The 19,039-nt window shown below is 37.0% G+C and overlaps 1 protein-coding gene across 1 annotated transcript in view; it reads left to right on the forward strand.

Moving 5' to 3' along the window:
* The window catches only part of AHR (aryl hydrocarbon receptor), a 58,717-nt gene extending 40,038 nt beyond the window's left edge, over window positions 1–18,679 (forward strand). The window contains exons 10-11 of the mRNA XM_047695061.1: window positions 12,858–14,100; window positions 16,893–18,679. Of these exons, the coding sequence (XP_047551017.1) occupies window positions 12,858–14,100; window positions 16,893–17,039 (1,390 nt within the window). The 3' untranslated portion in view covers window positions 17,040–18,679. The remainder of the gene's footprint in view (window positions 1–12,857; window positions 14,101–16,892) is intronic.
* The last annotated feature ends 360 nt before the right edge of the window (window positions 18,680–19,039 follow it).

The raw sequence follows: 19,039 nt of genomic DNA on the forward strand, positions 1-19,039 counted from the left end.
AAAAACTGAAAAGATAATCTTTATAGAAAGAAGGCATAATGAAGGACATTGACAAGATAGAATTGACAAACGTTACTGAACAACTAAATATATGGAATTATAGAAATAAACAATGAAAACTTTAGGGTTTTACTCTATGAAAGAATGAAGAAAAGCTAGTGCTAAGTGAGAAATAAAGAATGCTGTGTCTACTATATGCTTTCTAAGCAAACAGTAGTTTCTAAGTTTCTTATTCTGTAAATGAGTGTTTTGTCAAATACCATACTGCAAATATTTTCTCCACTCTAGAGAGCTGATGTTTGTATTTGCCTTGAGGTAAGTATCAACATTGATAAATTTTTTGAAAAGGCCATCTTTTCCCTGCTATACTGTATTTTAATTAGGGGATTCTGTCTGTGGTTTTGTTTCAGGGTTCCAGGAGTCTAGTTGTCTTTTTTCACACCAACAGCACATGGTTTTCATTGCTCTGTCTTTATAGTAAATCTTGATCTCTCAGTGTATGCTCTCCATCATGTTTGTTGAGGATTTTTTATTGTTCTCCTTCAAGATTGTCCTCTCTGTTCTTTATCCTTTTTATTTCCATATATATTTTAGAAATCAGTTGTCACTTTTCACCAGAGTACCTGTTGCAATTTTGAATGGAATTACATTGAAACTATAGCTTATTTTGGGAGAGTTAACAGCTTTATAATATTTTTCCAACCTGTGAAGATGGTGAATGTATGTATGTATATAGACATATGGGCACATGAGTACGTACCTATCTTTATTTCAATAATGGGTTGTATTTTTCCTACACGAGTCTTACATATTTTTCTTAATTTTACTTCTAGATATTTGGTCTCTTGTGATAGTATTCTAAATGCTCTATGTGTATAACAATTCCTAATTGTTGATTTTTTAAAATATTGGCTTGTATTCAGTGACCTTTGTAAAATCCACTTTTTCTCCTAATTTGTCTGGATTATTCCAGATTTTCTAACACATACTATGTATGTAATTTTTTTTCTTTTTAATCTTCAGACATTCGTTATTTCTTAAAATTCCTTTATTGCACTGGTTAGGCCTTTAGTAAAATGTAAAAGAAATAATGATACCAGGTTTCATTTTTGTCTTCTTCCAAGCCTAAGAGAGAAACCCTTTAATATTTTACTGTTGAGGATGATGTGTGTGGCAATGTTTTCTTTTGCTATTTATACATACATATAGTTTTTTAATTTAAAAGTTTTCCTTCTCTCAAGTTTACTAAATATTATCATCATGAAAGGGTATTGAATTTTGTCAAATACTTCCTCTGGATTCATTGTCATGATGATAATTTTTCTCTTTTGTACTCTGTTTTCTTTTTACTTAAGACCTATACTGATTAGGAAACATTTCCTGATACTAGAAATTTGTGCTTTATCTCTTAATATTGCTAGAAGGCCATTGTTTTTAGTCTTCTCAAGGATCCAAATTTGTTGATTTTTCCTATTTTATGTTTGTTTTCTACTTCATTTAGGTCATCTTCTCATTTCCTTCCTTCTCTCTTTGGGTATAATTTGCTATTTTTCCAACCTTTTCTTTAAGGTATTGATTTCCCTTTAAGTACAACTTCAACTATAGTCTTAATGTTTTGATAGGTCTTGTTTTTTCTATTCGTGATTTGTTTAGAAATATAAAGTGGTATGTACTCTATACATTGGGGATTTTCTAGTCTTTTTGTTACTGAATTTTAGGCCAATTTCACTGAAGTTAGACAACATTCTCTCATCTCATTTCCTTGAAATCTGTGGTAGTTTTTGTTTGTTTTTTTAAACATATATTTTTATCCTCAGGGGTACAGGTCTGTGAATCGCCAGGTTTACACACTTCACAGCACTCACCATAGCACATACCCTCCCCAATGTCCATAACCCCACCCCCCAACCCCCCCTCCCCCCATCAACCCTCAGTTTGTTTTGTGAGATTAAGAGTCACTTATGGTTTGTCTCCCTCCCAATCCCATCTTGTTTCATTTACTCTTCTCCTACCCCCTTAACCCCCCATGTTGCATCTCCTCTCCCTCATATCAGGGAGATCATATGATAGTTGTCTTTCTCCGATTGACTTATTTCGCTAAGCGTGATACCCTCTAGTTCCATCCACGTCGTCGCAAATGGCAAGATTTCATTTCTTTTGATGGCTGCATAGTATTCCATTGTGTATATATACCACATCTTCTTTATCCATTTGTCTGTTGATGGACATCTAGGTTCTTTCCATAGTTTGGCTATTGTAGACATTGCTGCTATAAACATTCGGGTGCACGTGCCCCTTCGGATCACTACGTTTGTATCTTTAGGGTAAATACCCAGTAGTGCAATTCTGGGTCATAGGGTAGTTCTATTTAAAACATTTTGAGAAACCTCCATGCTGTTTTCCAGAGTGGTTGCACCAGCTTGCATTCCCACCAACAGCATAGGAGGGTTCCCCTTTCTCCGCATCCTCACCAGCATGTGTCATTTCTTGACTTGTTAATTTTAGCCATTCTGACTGCTGTGAGGTGATATCTCATTGTGGTTTTGATTTGTATTTCCCTGATGCCGAGTGATATGGAGCACTCTTTCATGTGTCTGTTGGCTATCTGGATGTCTTCTTTGCAGAAATGTCTGTTCATGTCCTCTGCCCATTTCTTGATTGGATTATTTGTTCTTTGGGTGTTGAGTTTGCTAAGTTCTTTATAGATTTAGGATACTAGCCCTTTATCCGATATGTCATTTGCAAATATCTTCTCCCATTCTGTCAGTTGTCTTTTGGTTTTGTTAACTGTTTCCTTTGCTCTGCAAAAGCTTTTGATCTTGATAAAATCCCAATAGTTCATTTTTGCCCTTGCTTCCCTTGCCTTTGGTGATGTTCCTAGGAAGATGTTGCTGTGGCTGAGGTTGAAGAGGTTGCTGCCTGTGTTCTCCTCAAGGATTTTGATGGATTCCTTTCTCACATTGAGGTCCTTCATCCATTTTGAGTCTATTTTCGTGTGTGGTGTAAGGAAATGGTCCAATTTCATTTTTCTGCATGTGGCTGTCCAATTTTCCCAACAAATTTCCCAATTTGTTGAAGAGGCTGTCTTTTTTCCATTGGACATTCTTTCCTGCTTTGTCAAAGATTAGTTGACCATAGAGTTGAGGGTGTATTTCTGGGCTCTCTATTCTGTTCCATTGATCTATGTGTCTGTTTTTGTGCCAGTACCATGCTGTCTTGATGAAGACAGCTTTGTAATAGAGGTTGAAGTCCGGAATTGTGATGCCACCGACTTTGGCTTTCTTTTTCAATATTCCTTTGGCTATTCAAGGTCTTTTCTGGTTCCATATAAATTTTAGGATTATTTGTTCCATTTCTTTGAAAAAAATGGATGGTACTTTGATAGGAATTGCATTAAATATGTAGATTGCTTTAGGTAGCATAGACATTTTCACAATATTTATTCTTCCAATCCAGGAGCATGGAACATTTTTCCATTTTTTTGTGTCTTCCTCAATTTCTTTCATGAGTACTTTATGAGTACTTTGTTCCTAGGTATCTTATAGTTTTGGGTGCAATTGTAAATGGGATGGACTCCTTAATTTCTCTTTCTTCTGTCTTGTTGGTGTAGAGAAATGCAACTGATTTCTGTGCATTGATTTTATATCCTGACACTTTACTGAATTCCTGTACAAGTTCTAGCAGTTTTGGAGTGGAGTCTTTTGGGTTTTCCACATAGAATATCATATCATCTGCGAAGAGTGATAGTTTGACTTCTTCTTTGCCAATTTGGATGCCTTTAATTTCCTTTTGTTGTCTGATTGCTGAGGCTAGGACTTCTAGTACTATGTTGAATAGCAGTGGTGATAATGGATCCCTGCCGTGTTCCTGACCTTAGCGGAAAAGCTTTCAGTTTTTCTCCATTGAGAATGATATTTGTGGTGGGTTTTTCATAGATGGCTTTGATAATATTGAGGTATGTACCCTCTATCCCTACACTTTGAAGAGTTTTGATCAGGAAGGGATGCTGTACTTTGTCAAATGCTTTCTCAGCATCTATTGAGAGTATCATATGGTTCTTGTTCTTTCTTTTATTAATGTGTTGTATCACATTGATTGATTTGCAGATGTTGAACCAACCTTGCAGCCCTGGAATAAATCCCACTTGGTCGTGGTGAATAATCCTTTTAATGTACTGTTGTATCCTATTGGCTAGTGTTTTGGTGAGAAGTTTTGCATCTATGTTCATCAAGGATATTGGTCTGTAGTTCTTTTTTTGGATGGGATCTTTGTCTGGTTTTGGGATCAAGGTGATGCTTGCCTCATGAGTTTAGAAGTTTTCCTTCCATTTCTATTTTTTGGAACAGTTTCAGGAGAATAGGAATTAGTTCTTCTTTAAATGTTTGGTAGAATTCCCCCGGGAAGCCATCTGGCCCTGGGCTTTTGTTTCTTTGGAGCTTTTTGATGACTGTTTCAATCTCCGTACTGGTTATGGGTCTGTTCAGGCTATTTCTTCCTGGTTCAGTTATGGTAGTTTATATGTCTCTAGGAATGCATCCATTTCTTCCAGATTGTCAACTTTGTTGGCGTAGAGTTGCTCATAGTATGTTCTTATAATTGTATTTCTTTGGTGTTCGTTGTGATCTCTCCTCTTTCATTCATGATTTTATTTATTTGGGTCCTTTCTCTCCTCTTTTTGATAAGTCTGGCCAGGGGTTTATCAATCTTATTAATTCTTTCAAAGAACCAGCTCCTAGTTTCGTTGATTTGTTCTATTGTTTTTTTGGTTCCTATTTCATTGATTTCTGCTCTGGTCTTTATGATTTCTCTTCTCCTGCTGGGTTTAGGGTTTCTTTCTTGTTCTTTCTCCAGCCCCTTTAGGTGTAGGGTTAGGTTGTGTACCTGAGACCTTTCTTGTCTCTTGAGAAAGGCTTGTACCGCTATATATTTTCCTCTCAGGACTGCCTTTGTTGCGTCCCACAGATTTTGAACCGTTGTGTTTTCATTATCATTTGTTTCCATGAATTTTTTCAATTCTTCTTTAATTTCCTGGTTGACCCATTCATTCTTTAGAAGGATGCTGTTTATTTTTTATTTTTTTTTAAAGATTTTATTTATTTATTTGACAGAGAGAGATCACAAGTAGGCGGAGAGGCAGGCAGAGAGAGAGAGGGAAGCAGGCTTCTTGCTGAGCAGAGAGCCCGATGTGGGACTTGATCCCAGGACCCTGAGATCATGACCTGAGCCGAAGGCAGCGGCTTAACCCACTGAGCCACCCAGGCGCCCCTAGAAGGATGCTGTTTAGTCTCCATGTATTTGGGTTCTTTCCAAATTTCCTCTTGTGATTGAGTTCTAGCTTCAGAGCATTGTGGTCTGAAAATATGCAGGGAATGATCCCAATCTTTTGATACTGGTTGAGACCTGATTTATGACCAAGGATGTGATCTATTCTGGAGAATGTTCCATGTGCACTAGAGAAGAATGTGTATTCTGTTGCTTTGGGATGAAATGTTCTGAATATATCTGTGATGTCCATCTGGTCCAGTGTGTCATTTAAGGCCTTTATTTCCTTGTTGATCTTTTGCTTGGATGATCTGTCCATTTCAGTGAGGGGAGTGTTAAAGTCCCCTACTATTATTGTATTATTATTGATGTATTTCTTTGATTTTGTTATTGGTTTATATAGTTGGCTGCTCCCACATTAGGGGCAGAGATATTTAAAATTGTTAGATCTTCTTGTTGGACAGATCCTTTGAGTATGATATAGTGTCCTTCCTCATCTCTTATTATAGTCTTTGGCTTAAAATCCAAATGATCTAAGGATTGCCACTCCTGCTTTCTTTTGATGTCCATTAGCATGGTAAATTCTTTTCCACCCCCTCACTTTAAATCGGGAGGTGTCTTCGGGTTTAAAATGAGTTTCTTGTAGGCAGCATATTGATGGGTTTTGTTTTTTTATCCATTCTGATACCCTGTGTCTTTTGATTGGGGCATTTAGCCCATTGACATTCAGGATAACTATTGAGAGATATGAATTTAGTGCCATTGTATTGCCTGTAAGGTGACTGTTATTGTATATTGTCTCTGTTCCTTTCTGATCTACTACTTTTAGGGTCTCTCTCTGCTTAGAGGACCCCTTTCAATATTTCTTGTAGAGCTGTTTTGGTGTTTGCAAATTCTTTCAGTTTTTGTTTGTCCTGGAAGCTTTTAATCTCTCCTATTTTCAATGATAGCCTAGCTGGATATAGTATTCTTGGCTGCATGTTTTTCTCGTTTAGTGCTCTGAATATATCATGCCAGTTCTTTCTGGCCTGCCAGGTCTCTGTGGAGACGTCTGCTGCCAATCTAATATTTTTACCATTGTACGTTACAGACTTTTTTTCCCCCGTGCTGCTTTCAGGATTTTCTCTTTGTCACTAAGACTTGTCAATTTTACTATTAGGTGACAGGGTGTGGACCTATTCTTATTGATTTTGAGGGGGGGGTTCTCTGAACCTCCTGGATTTTGATGCTTGTTCCCTTTGCCATATTGGGGAAATTCTCTCCAATAATTCTAATATTCCTTCTGCTCCCCTCTCTCTTTCTTCTTCTTCTGGAATCCCAATTATTCTAATGTTGTTTCGTCTTATGGTGTCACTTATCTCTCGAATTCTCCCCTCGTGGTCCAGTAGCTGTTTGTCCCTCTTTTGCTCAGCTTCTTTATTCTGTCATTTGGTCTTCTATATCACTAATTCTTTCTTCTGCATCATTTATCCTAGCAGTGAGAGCCTCCATTTTTTATTGTACCTCATTAATAGCTTTTTTTTATTTCAGCTTGGTTAGATTTTAGTTCTTTTATTTCTCCAGAAAGGGCTTTTATATCTCCCGAGAGGTTTCTCTAATATCTTCCATGCCTTTTTCGAGCCCGGCTAGAACTTTGAGAATCGTCATTCTGAACTGTAGATCTGTCATTTTACCAATGTCTGTATTGATTAGGTCCCTAGCCTTTGGTACTGCCTCTTGTTCTTTTTTTTTGTGGTGAATTTTTCCGCCTTGTCATTTTGTCCAGATAAGAGTATATAAAGGAGCAAGTAAAATACTAAAAGGGTGGCAACAACCCCAGGAAAATCTGCTTTAACCAAATCAGAAGAGACCCCAAATCATGAGAGGGGAGAAAGGGGATAAAAAGAGGTTCAGAAAGAAAAAAGAAACAAAAAAAGAAAACGAAGACAAAATATAAAAAAAAATATATATATATATATTAGTTAAACTAGTTAAAAAACATTAAAAAAAAGAAAAGGGTAGAAGAGAAAAAAAAATTAAGAAAAAAAAACTGCAAGGCTAAAGAATCATGGGGAGAAAGCCATGAGTTCCGTGCTTTGCTTTCTCCTCCTCTGGAATTCCGGTGCTCTCCTTGGTATTGAAACTGTACTCCTTGGTAGGTGAACTTGGTCCTGGCTGGATTTCTTGTTGATCTTCTGGGGGAGGGGCCTGTTGTAGTGATTCTCAAGTGTCTTTGCCCCAGGCGGAGTTGCACCGCCCTTACCCGGGCTGCTCTGAATAATCCGCTCGGGTTTGCTTTAGGGAGCTTTTGTTCCCTGAGCGCTTTCTGTAGAGTTCCGGAGGATAGGAATGAAGATGGTGGCCTCCCAGTCTCCGGCCCGGAGGAGCCGTGAGCCCGGGGCCCCACTCCTCAGTGTGCCCTCAGAGAACAGCGCCCAATTACTCCCATCACCCTGGCCTCCGGCCGCGCTCCTAGCTGACCGAGCCTGCGACCGGTTCAAGGTAACCCCGAGCTGAGAGCTCACTCCTTGGCTCTGTCTCTGTAGCCGGCTTCCCCGTTCTAATACCTGTAAGCTCTGCGACACTCAGACACCCCCGATCCTTCTGTGACCCTGCGGGACTGAGGCCACGCTGACCCCGCGTGGGCTTCACCCTGTTTAAGCCTCTGGAGCGATGTCCCTCAGCGGAACAGACTTTTGAAAGTCCTGATTTTGTGCTCCGTTGCTCCACCGCTTGCTGGAGCCGGCCCCTCCCCCCGTGGTCTATCTTCCCGTCACTTTGGATGCACTTCTCCGCCAGTCCTACCTTTCAAAATGTGGTTGATTTTCTGTTTCTGGAATTGCTGTTCTTCTCTCCGATCTCCCGTTGGATTTGTAGGTGTTTGCAATCTTTAGATAAGCTATCTAGCTGATCTCCTGCTACCTGAAGTAGTCTCAGCCTGCTACTTCTCCGCCATCTTGACTCCTCCTCTCCTGTGGTAGCTTTTTTATGATCTAACATGGTCATTGTTGGTAAAAATCCCATGTGCTTTCATTAAGAATGTATGTTCTATTGCATGTATGGTGTTCTTCATGTATCAGTGGTCTAGTTTGTGTTCATATTTTTATTATTTGAGTTTTGTATTTGTTCTGTAAGTTATTAAGAAGTTAATTGTTGCATTTTGTATTTGCTTGTTCTATTAGTTATTAAGAATTGTTGCATTTTCTCATTACTAATGAGGCAGGACATCTTTTTATATCTTTCTAAGGCATTTTCCTTCCGTGAATTTTCAGTTCCATTCATTTGCCTGTTTTGTACTGGGTTGTTTGGCTCTCTCTTGGATGTCATTGGAGCTGTTTACTTAATAATATGGATATTAAATTGTATATATTTATACACACTATAGTATAAAAATATGAAATTATAAATATGGCATATTTTCTCCATGCCTTGAACTTGATTTATGAATTTTTTGCCATGTAAGATTTTTAATTTTTTAGGTCAGTTACACCACTATTTTTAGAGTCTACTAAGTTTTTTTTTTTTTTTTTTTTTTTTTTTTGGACAGAGAGATCATAAGTAGACAGAGAGGCAGGCAGAGAGAGAGAGAGAGAGAGGAAGCAGGCTCCCCGAGAGAGCAGAGAGCCCGATGTGGGGCTCGGTCCCAGGACTCCGAGATCATGACCTGAGCCAAAGGCAGCGTCTTAACCCACTGAGCCACCCAGGCGCCCCAAGTTTTTTACTTAGATATGACTCTGCCCACTCAGATTTCTAAAATTTTAAGTATAATTAACATGCAATGTTAGGTTAATTTCAGGTGTACAACGTAGTGATTCAACAATGTGTCATACATTGTGCAATGCTCACTGTAAGTGTACTTACCACCTGACAGCATATAAAGTTATTACAGTATTATTGACTGTATTCCCCATGTTGTACTTTTCATCCCCATGATTTATTATACCTGGGAGTTTATACCTCTTAATCCCATTCATCTGTTTCACCCATCCTCCTACCTCTTTCCTTCTGACAACGACCAGTTTATTCTCTGTATTTGAGACTGTCTGTGTTTGTATGTGTTAATTTTGTTTTCTAGACTCCACATAAGTGAAATCATGTATTTATCTTTCTCTGACTTATTTCGTTTAGCATAATTCCCTCTAGGTCCACCCATGTTTTCACAAATGGCAAGATTTCATTCTTTTTTAAGGCCGAGCACTATACTGTACCTTCTGTGTCCTTTCATGTAGTGATGCACACTAGGTTGCTTCCATAATTCAGTTACTATAAATAATCCTGCAGCAAACATAGGGGTGCATTTCTTTTCAAAGTAGTGTTTTCATTTTCCTTCGGTAAATACCCAGCAGTGGAATTACTGAATTGTATGGTATTTCTGTTTTTAATTTTTTGAGGAACCTCCACACTGTTTTCCACAGTGGCTGAACCAATTAACAGTCCCATCAACAGTACACAAGGGTTCCCTTTTCTCCACATCCTCAACACTTGTTACTTCTGGTATTGCTGATTTTAGCCATTCTGACAGGTGTGAGGTGATACAGCATGGTAGTTTTGATTTGCATCTCCCTGATGATGTTATGCTGATAATCTTTTCATGTGTCTGTTAGCCATCTGTAGGTTTTCCTTAGAAAAATGTCTCTTCACCTCCTCTTTTTAATCAGATTGTTTTTGATGCTGAGTTGCACAAATTCTTTATATATTTTGCATATTAACCCCTTATTGGATATATCATTTGCAGGTATTAAATTCAGTAGGCTGCCTTTTCCTTTTGTTGGTGGTTTCCTTCACTAAGTTTTTTTGTTTTGTTTTGTTTTGTTTTGGTATAGTCCAAATTGTTCATTTTTGTTTTCTAATTTCTTCTACTAGTCTCTTACAATCATATGTATATTGTCTGCAGTTACTTTTATTTCTGTAGTGTCTGCTGTTTATTTTTGATTTCGTTTTTTTTTTTCCTTGTTCCTGGCTTAAAGGCTTATCAATTTTATCTTTTCAGAGAATCAGCTCTTGGTTTCAATAATCCTTTTTATTATCTCTATTTCATTTATGTCTGCTCTGATCTTTATTAATCTCCTTCCTTCTACTAACTTGGGTTTCATCTGTTCTTTTTCTAGTTGCTTTAAGTGAAAGGTTTTCTTGAACTAGGCCTATATTGGCATAAACTTCTCAGAACTCTCTTGCTATGTCCCACCATTGTGTTTCCATTTTCATTTGTCTGTAGATAATTTTCTTTTTCCTTTTATTTTCTTGGTTGACCCACTGGTTGTTTGTTTAATAGAATGGTGTTTAGCCTCCACGTGTTTGTGATTTTTCTAGTTTTTTCCCTTATAACTGATTTCTAGATTCATAAAAAAAATGCTTAATTTCTGTCTTAAATTTATTGAGCCTTCTTTGTGACCTAACATGAACTTGGAGAAAGTTTCCTGTGTGTGTTTTGCTTCTTTTGGATGGAATGCTGTGTGTATACAAGAAGTCCATCTGGTCTAAGGTATCATACAAAGCCAGAGTTTCCTCATTGATTTTCTGCCCTAATGATCTATCCACTGATGTAAGTACAGTGCTGAGGCCCCACTACTATTTTATTACTGACAATTTCTCCTTTTAGGTCTATTAATGTTTACTTTATATATTTTAGTGCTCTTATGCTAGGTACATAGATGATTACAATTATTGTATCTTTTCTTTGGATTGATCCTTTTATCATTACGTAATGCCCTTATGTCTTGCTCTAGTCTTTGTTTTAAAATCTATTTTGTCTGATAAGTATTGTTACCCATCCCCCCCTTTTTCGCTTTCATTTGCATGGAGTATTTTTTTTTTTCCATCCCTTCACTTTTAGTCTGACTTTGCATTGAGGTCCGAAGCTAATCTCTTGTAGGCAACATATTGAAGGATTTTTTTTTTAATCCCTTCAGTCACCAATCTTTTGAGTGGAGCATTTAGGCCATTCTGTAATCAATAGGGATGTACTTATTGCCATTTGTTCATTTTTTTTCTTATTGTTTGTGTAGTTGTTCCCTCTTCCATATTTTCTTGCTCTCTTCCCTTATGATTGATACCTTTCTTTAGTGTTACACTTGGATTCCTTTCTCTTTTTTCGTGTGTATCTAATATACATTTTTAGTTTGTGAGGACCTTCAGATTCACATATAACACCCCAAGTATATACCAGTCTATATGAAGTTTGAACATGTCATATAAGCACTATTTGTACTACCCCTCCCATTCTTCCATCTTTTGCAGTTCCCTAATTTTATAATTGATTTTACCACTTTTGTCTTTTAACAACCATAAAGTTAAATCAATAATTTACAAATGATTGATTGATCAACCTCTACTATAGGTTTCTCAGTGAAATTTTTTCCTTGCAAAATTTTCTTCTGCTTATGCTTTATTCTTTTTTTGCTTAAAGCACTCCCTTTAACATTTCTTATAAGGCTTGCTTAGTCATGATGAATTCTCTTTTGTTTGGGAAATTCTTCCTCTCTTCTTCAATTCTGAGTGATAACCTTGTTGGGTATTCTTGCTTATAGGTTTTTTTTTTTTTTCTTTTCAGCATTTTGAATATCTCATGATGCTCCCTTCTGGCCTGCAAAATTTGTGCTGAAAAAGCGGCTGAGAGCCTTTATGGGGTTTCCTTTGTATATAAGTAGCTGCTGCTACTCTTGCTGCTTTTAACTTTGATAGGGCTTGGTGTGGAGCTCCTTGGGTTTATTGTTTTTGAGACGCTCCTTGATGCCTGTTTCCTTCCCTAGCTTAAGGAATTTTTCAGCTATAATTTCTTCACATATGTTCTCTGCCCCTTTCCTCTCTCTCTTCTACTGGGATCCCTATACTGTGAACATTCATGTGCTTGATGTGGTCACAGAAGGCCCTTAACTCATCCTCTTTTTCTTTTTGCTGTTCGACTTGGGTGCTTTCCATTGCCCTGTCTTCCAGGCCGGTGATCTATTCTACTATGTTGCTGATCTCATCTATTTTTCATTTTAGTTATTGTATTCAACTTTTATCTCTTTGTTGAACTTCTCACTGAGTTCGTCCATTCTCCCAATTACCTTGAAGTCTTTATCAGACTATTTAGTTTGTTACTGCTTTTGCCCTACTCTTTTATTTGGAGCATATTCCTCTGCTTTCTCATTTTTGACTTTCTAATTAGGTAAAACAGCTCCTCTCCCAATCATGAAGGAGTAACCTGTAGGAACCTCTCCTGTGTAGATTGCATGTCTCTGGCACCTTTCACAGAGTGACTGCTCCTGTAGTGGGCACAGAATCCTGGATTACTCTGCACAGGGGGCACCCTGGCCAGGATGGTTAATTCTTAGTTTATTTTTATATTTGGATCTTTATTCCATTCAATTTATTTTTTCTGCAGGATGTCAGGGATGAACATTTGAGTGTGGAAATAATGACTGTACTAAGTTTTGGGGCAAATTCTAAATCACTTTAATTTGTCTAAAAAGTTTTATAGCACTGGTCATTAGGAAAAATGTATGTCAATATTAAGTTCATGCTCCCTACTATCAAACTCCATTAGAGTGGATTTTGCTTGCTGTTTTTATTTTAAATTTTTTATGTTAAAAACTCTTCCTAATATATACCAATTTCTTTATACCCAATTTTAGAGAGGAAGAAGGAACAGAACATTTACGAAAGCGAAATACGAAGTTCCCTTTTATGTTTACTACTGGAGAAGCTGTGTTATATGAGATAACCAGTGCTTTCCCTCCTATGATGGATCTCTTACCAATAAGGACTAAAAATGGTACAAGTGGCAGAGATTCTGCTACCAAATCAACTCTCAGTAAGGATTCTCTCAACCCCAGTTCACTCCTGGCTGCCATCATGCAACAGGATGAGTCCATTTATCTCTATCCTGCCTCAAGTAGCACACCATTTGAACAAAATCTTTTTAATGAACCTATGAATGAATGCAGTAATTGGCAAGACACTGTCACACCAATGGGAAGTGATAGTATCCTGAAACATGAGGAAATAGGTCATTCTCAAGAAATGAACCCAACACTCTCTGGAGGTCAGTCAGGGCTCTTTCCAGACAACAGAAATAGTGACTTGTACAGCATTATGAAACAGCTAGGCATTGATTTTGAAGATATCAAACACATGCAACAGAATGAGGAATTTTTCAGAAGTGACTTGTCAGTTGAGGGTGACTTCAGAGATATTGACATAACAGATGAAATCCTAACATATGTCCAGGATTCTTTAAGTAAGCCTACCTTCGGGTGCTCGGATTACCAGCAGCAGCAGTCCAGGGCACTGAACTCAAGCTGTATGGTACAAGAGCACCTGCGGCTGGAACAGCAGCAGCAGCTCCAGCCCCACCAAAGCCACAGAGCAGTGGAGCAGCAGCAGCAACTCTGTCAGAAAATGAAGCACATGCAAGTGAATGGCATGTTTGCCCAGTGGAGCTCTAACCCGCCCGTGCCTTTGAGTTGTCCTCAGCAAGATCTACAACAGTATAATGTCTTTCCGGACTTAACTGGGACCAGTCACGAGTTTCCCTACAAACCGGAGATCGATCCTGGGCCATACACACAGAACTTGATTCCCTGTCACCAGTCTGTGTTACCACAGCATTCCAAGGGGACACAATTAGACTTCCCCATAGGGAATTTTGACCCATCCCCATACCCTACTACTAATTTAGACGATCTTGTCACATGTTTACAAGTTCCCGAAAACCAAACACATGGACTAAATCCAGAGTCAACCGTAGTAAATCCTCAATCCTGTTATGCCGGGGCCATGTCCATGTACCAGTGCCAGCCAGAACTGCAGCCCAGCCATGGGGCTCCTATGCCCTACAACCCAGCAATGCCGGCTCCACAGGCATTTTTAAACAAGGTAAGGGTTTTAGCAGATTCTGAATAAACCCTTTCTAGGATTCTTCTCATATTATAAATATGTAAGAGTTATAAACTTTTTATGTCAGTGACTACTTTTTTATAAGCCAGGATTTTTCCAGTATCGCTATGTTACTAATACTAATAGATTTTTTTTTTACCTGAATTGTAAAGGAGAAACAAGTCAAGGGCTAAGGCAACATGAATCTATCCATAAGTTACCAGGTGAAGTTAGTGAAAAGTTTTTGTTTAGGATCCTTGGGTTTCTCTTTCTTAATTATATTTGCATTTTTTTAAAGTAATTTCTTTAGGGGCACCTGGGTGACTCCAGCTCTTGATCTTCACTCAGATCATGATCTCGACTCAGATCATGATCTCAGGGTCACGAGATTGAGCCCAGAGTTCCACTCCATGCTGGGTGTAGAGCCTGCTTAAGATGCTTTCTCTCCCTCTGCCCCTCCCCAGCCCCTTACACTCATACCCTCTCTCTCTCCAAAAAAAAAAAAAAAATTTTTTAAGCTCAATCTTTTTAAATGGGTTATCATCAGTATAGTTGTGCTTTCTTCAAATGCTTTTGTCCTTGGTGATCCCTGAATTCAGTCCTCATTTCCTCAGTATTCTCTGGCAGTATGCCCATATTATCTGCCAGACCCTCAGTTTATCCTTTAAGATGGAATGTTTTCTTCTGACATTTTTAAAAAAAGCCTAACTCATTGGTTTTCTCTCATGTGGTCAAACTTGAAACTGTATTTTCATTTTGTTTTTTAAATTTTTTTTTTTTAAGTAAGCTCTATACTCAACCTGGGGCTTGAACTCACAACCCTGAGATCAAGAGTTACATACTCCACTGAGCCACCCAGACACCCCTGTATTTTTTTTTAAAGTGTCATTAAACTCTACCGGCAATCACACTTTAAATTTAAAAGTAATCACTTAAAAAAGAAAAGTTAACGATGACGATAGCTGCTCTCTATGGCTCCCTGGGAATGTAGGTTTACATTCATGCTTTTCCATTAGAAAATATTTAGTTCATTTTAAAGTTTAATTAAGTAGGCTTCTGAAGAAAATCCTGATCCAAATTAAGTTCACTGGTCTCTATTTACTATGTATTAAAGTTATAGATTAGCAACAAAGATTCAAGTTCATATTTGTAATCATTTTTTTATGACATCTTTCAGACATTTGGTCTGTAGATGACCTTTGTAGTAGGAAACAGCAGTGGAAGTTTTTCCTTTGATATATGTCCAGTATATCCTCCTTCCCAACATCCTTCAATTACCTCAAAATTTAGTTTTCGGTTACAGTCTACCTCACAACCTTGCTGTGATGTGGCATAGGTGGGTAACTTGAGTAAACTGTTGACAAGCTGATCATTGAGTTTAATTTTTAGTTAATCATAGTTTAAAATTTCATTACCACAGGTTCTTCATTTTCTCCCTCTACTTTGTATTACTTCTTGATGAATAGTAAGGTAATAGGAAATCTCTGGACCTGTATATTCCCCCAGGGAAGTTTTAAACTTCCTTATGTGGTTCACATTATGTTTCTACTGGGCAGCACTTCTTATGACAACATATTTAAAGAGAATTGCTGACATGCATCGTGTTATGACTGATAAGAGTCATTTATTCAAAGCTTACCATTCTCTGTAGTGGCTTCCATTTGAAGATACCACATGGCTACCATTCATTGAAGACCTAGATAATGTGACTTTTACTGTATATTTAATATATGTTCTGGAGGACATTTTAAGTCTAATGTTAACATCAAGCCTAATGTTACATAGGCTTTATTTGAAGCAACTGAAGGTATGATTTCAACCTATTTGAAAGTTTCCACAACTTTCATGATATACTAAAATACAAAGGTTCTAGAATACAATGGTTCTAGAATCTATAAAGCCCTACTGAACTCTCCCCCTGCCCCCAAGAGCATTACAGACTAATTAGACTAATTTTATTGTAAGAGGATGAGAGTGGGAATTTTATTTGGTAACTTAATCTGTAATTAGGACCATTTTAATAGTACTTGTTAAAAGCATGTAACAAAAAATTGGTTTCAGAAATCCTACCCCTTTCTATAATATTTTAAGAATATTAAGACCTCTCCATCAGAACTGACCTCTTTTTTTTTTTTTAAAGATTTTATTTATTTATTTGACAGAGAGAGATCACAAGTAGGCAGAGAGGCAGGCAGAGAGAGGGGGAAGCAGGCTCCTCGCAGAGCAGAGAGCCCGATGGCGGGGCTCGATCCCAGGACCCTGAGATCATGACCTGAGCCGAAGGCAGAGGCTTTAACCCACTGAGCCACCCAGGCACCCCCAGAGCTGACCTCTTAATGGGAAAGTCCTAGTTCCTTAATTTTGAATGCAGTTCATTCATTGGTAGCCAGAACTTGACTGTGATGAAAGCTGGGTAAAGCAAACCTATTTATGTCAGAAAAATATAACTGTGAGTCATAGCTGGTATTCTCTGATCCATCAGTTCCTATCCAAACCAAAGGCAGTTTGTTCATCAAATACTCTTCTAATGTATGGAATGCCACATCTGAGCTGAGACCAGTGTAGCACACATCTGTACCATCTAATGGAGAAGCCAAAGGTTATAAATGTAACACATAGTATGGGCTGGGTTGGTCTTCACTGAATGACTTAAAATGTAGCAACGGTAAAGAATTTGAAGTTTAACTATGCAAGGCAATTATTTTACAAATGCATTTCACTGTACCATTTAGTGGCTTAAGATGCTTGAAAGATCTAGTCTAATTGATTGCATTGCTATTTTTGTTTTGCAGTTTCAGAATGGAGAAGTTTTAAGTGAAACCTACCCAGCTGACTTAAGTAATATGAACAACACTCAGACTCCCACACATCTTCAGCCCCTTCATCACCCATCGCAAGCCAGACCTTTCCCTGATTTGACATCCAGTGGATTCCTGTAATTGCAAGTCCATTTTAAGCACCTTGGTTTTTGGATGAGTTTGCAGAAGATTACAGAATAATGAAACTGTCAGTGTTGGTCATCAGCAAGTTTACATGGAGGCGTTGTTGTGTGTTGTTCATGCTTTTTTTCCAAATCAACCTTCATTGTTTTTAAGAGTTAAAAAAAATTACCAAAAATACATATCCTATAGTCATTAAAATAGAAAGTGTGCTGCCACAGAGGCTGAGATTCCATCTCTATGTCACGTGGTTCGGAGTACCAGAGAATATACAAAACTTACTTAGGGGAACTTTAGGACACTCTTTAAAAAGTATTTCATTTTTTTCTCCTGACAAATTTCTGAGTTTTCAACTTCTAAGTTGTCAATACACCAAATACAAATTAAACTCTTTCCTTTTATCTTTAGCTTCGGCTTGTATCTCAGATATTAAAGTAAGTGGTTTGGTGCTGTTATAAAAGATAATCTTAGTGCTTCCCTCCTTCATTGTTAATGTAAGTGCCTCACATTTTTTTATACCTGTAACACTGTAGGATGTATATTTGATAGAAAATATACTTTTTTAAATAACATTCTGCACACAAATATTATTTGTATTTCTTAAATTCAGTCATTTTTATTATTCCAAGCATGTTTTAACTGCACTACTCACCCACTTTCTTCAGGAAAAGGGCAAATAATGATTAAAAAGGTATTTATTTTATAATCTAGTTGCTTCTAGACTCTAAATGTTGCTCTGTGCCTTATGTTGAAAAATTTTGGAAGTCAAATGTGTTTCTGAATTATAAACATTAAGACCGCAGCACTAAAATTTCAGCAGTGTTTTCAGATGAAAGAGATATACTACCGTTTACCTTTCCATGATCGTTGAATGTTGCAATGTGGAAAATCTGCTTGAATGCAACAGTGTTTATTAACTTGCAATGAGAAGAAGTAGCTTTATTTCTAGCTCTTTAATTAATCCCCATTTCAATGTGTATAAATTCCTTAAAAACTATTTTAGATCTAGAATGAGCTTTAAAGTATAGTATACTGACTTTATAAATTTCACTTCTTAGTACAGTGGAAACTGTTTTTCTCATATTTGAGGAGTATTAAGATTGAATATAGCAATGTTTGATGCAAAGTATTGTTATGAGTGAAATGAATGGTGCATTTATAGTGAACAAAATTATTTGTAAAATATTTTCAGTCATTCATTTAAAAAGTCTATACCATATATATGTACCTAATTTGGGTCTTACATATTTTCTCGGTGTGTCTTTTTAAGAAATCATATAATGAATTTTACTTCGATATTAAGACAACCATGCAGTTGTCTAAACTTCAAACATGTTGTTTACATGATATAATGACCTTTATTATCAGTAAGGCAAATTAATCACCCTACTAACTTTACCGTCCTCAGGTTAATTTTTTTTTTAAATACCCTTTTATTTAAATGTGACACCTGAAGGGCAGACACAGATTGCATGTATAATATAAAAACATTACAAAATCTCAAGCTGAGATGTAGTATTAAAATACAATATTTTTCATTTTTAGTAAATTAATGTATATAAAAGTGGCTTCTGATGAAATATGTCAGTTCTATGCATTTTCAGTCAAAATTTTCAATCTGTAGAATCAATTTAAATGTTGAAAAAAAATCATCTAAAACATTTCATAATTTGTTTTCAGCATGAGGTATCATTAAAGATTTAGACCAGGGTCTGCATTAATATTCCATTTTTTTTACATTTAAGCCTTTCGTTAAGAGTCTTCATGTAACCATGTAACCATTTCTGAATTATTTAGCAGAAAAATAGGATTTTAAATTGTGAATAGAATAACAGTTATGCACTTATACAGTTATAAAATTTAAAGCAATAGTGTATATTTTTATCATATAAAATGACTAAAATGTATCTAATAAAATCACATTAAACCAAGTACACTTTTGTCTATATTGCTAAGTGCCAAACAAAGGATGCTCTGTGTGTATCTGCTCTAATGAGGGA

The sequence above is a fragment of the Lutra lutra genome, chromosome 11, assembly GCF_902655055.1.
Source record: "Lutra lutra chromosome 11, mLutLut1.2, whole genome shotgun sequence".
NCBI lineage: Eukaryota > Metazoa > Chordata > Mammalia > Carnivora > Mustelidae > Lutra > Lutra lutra.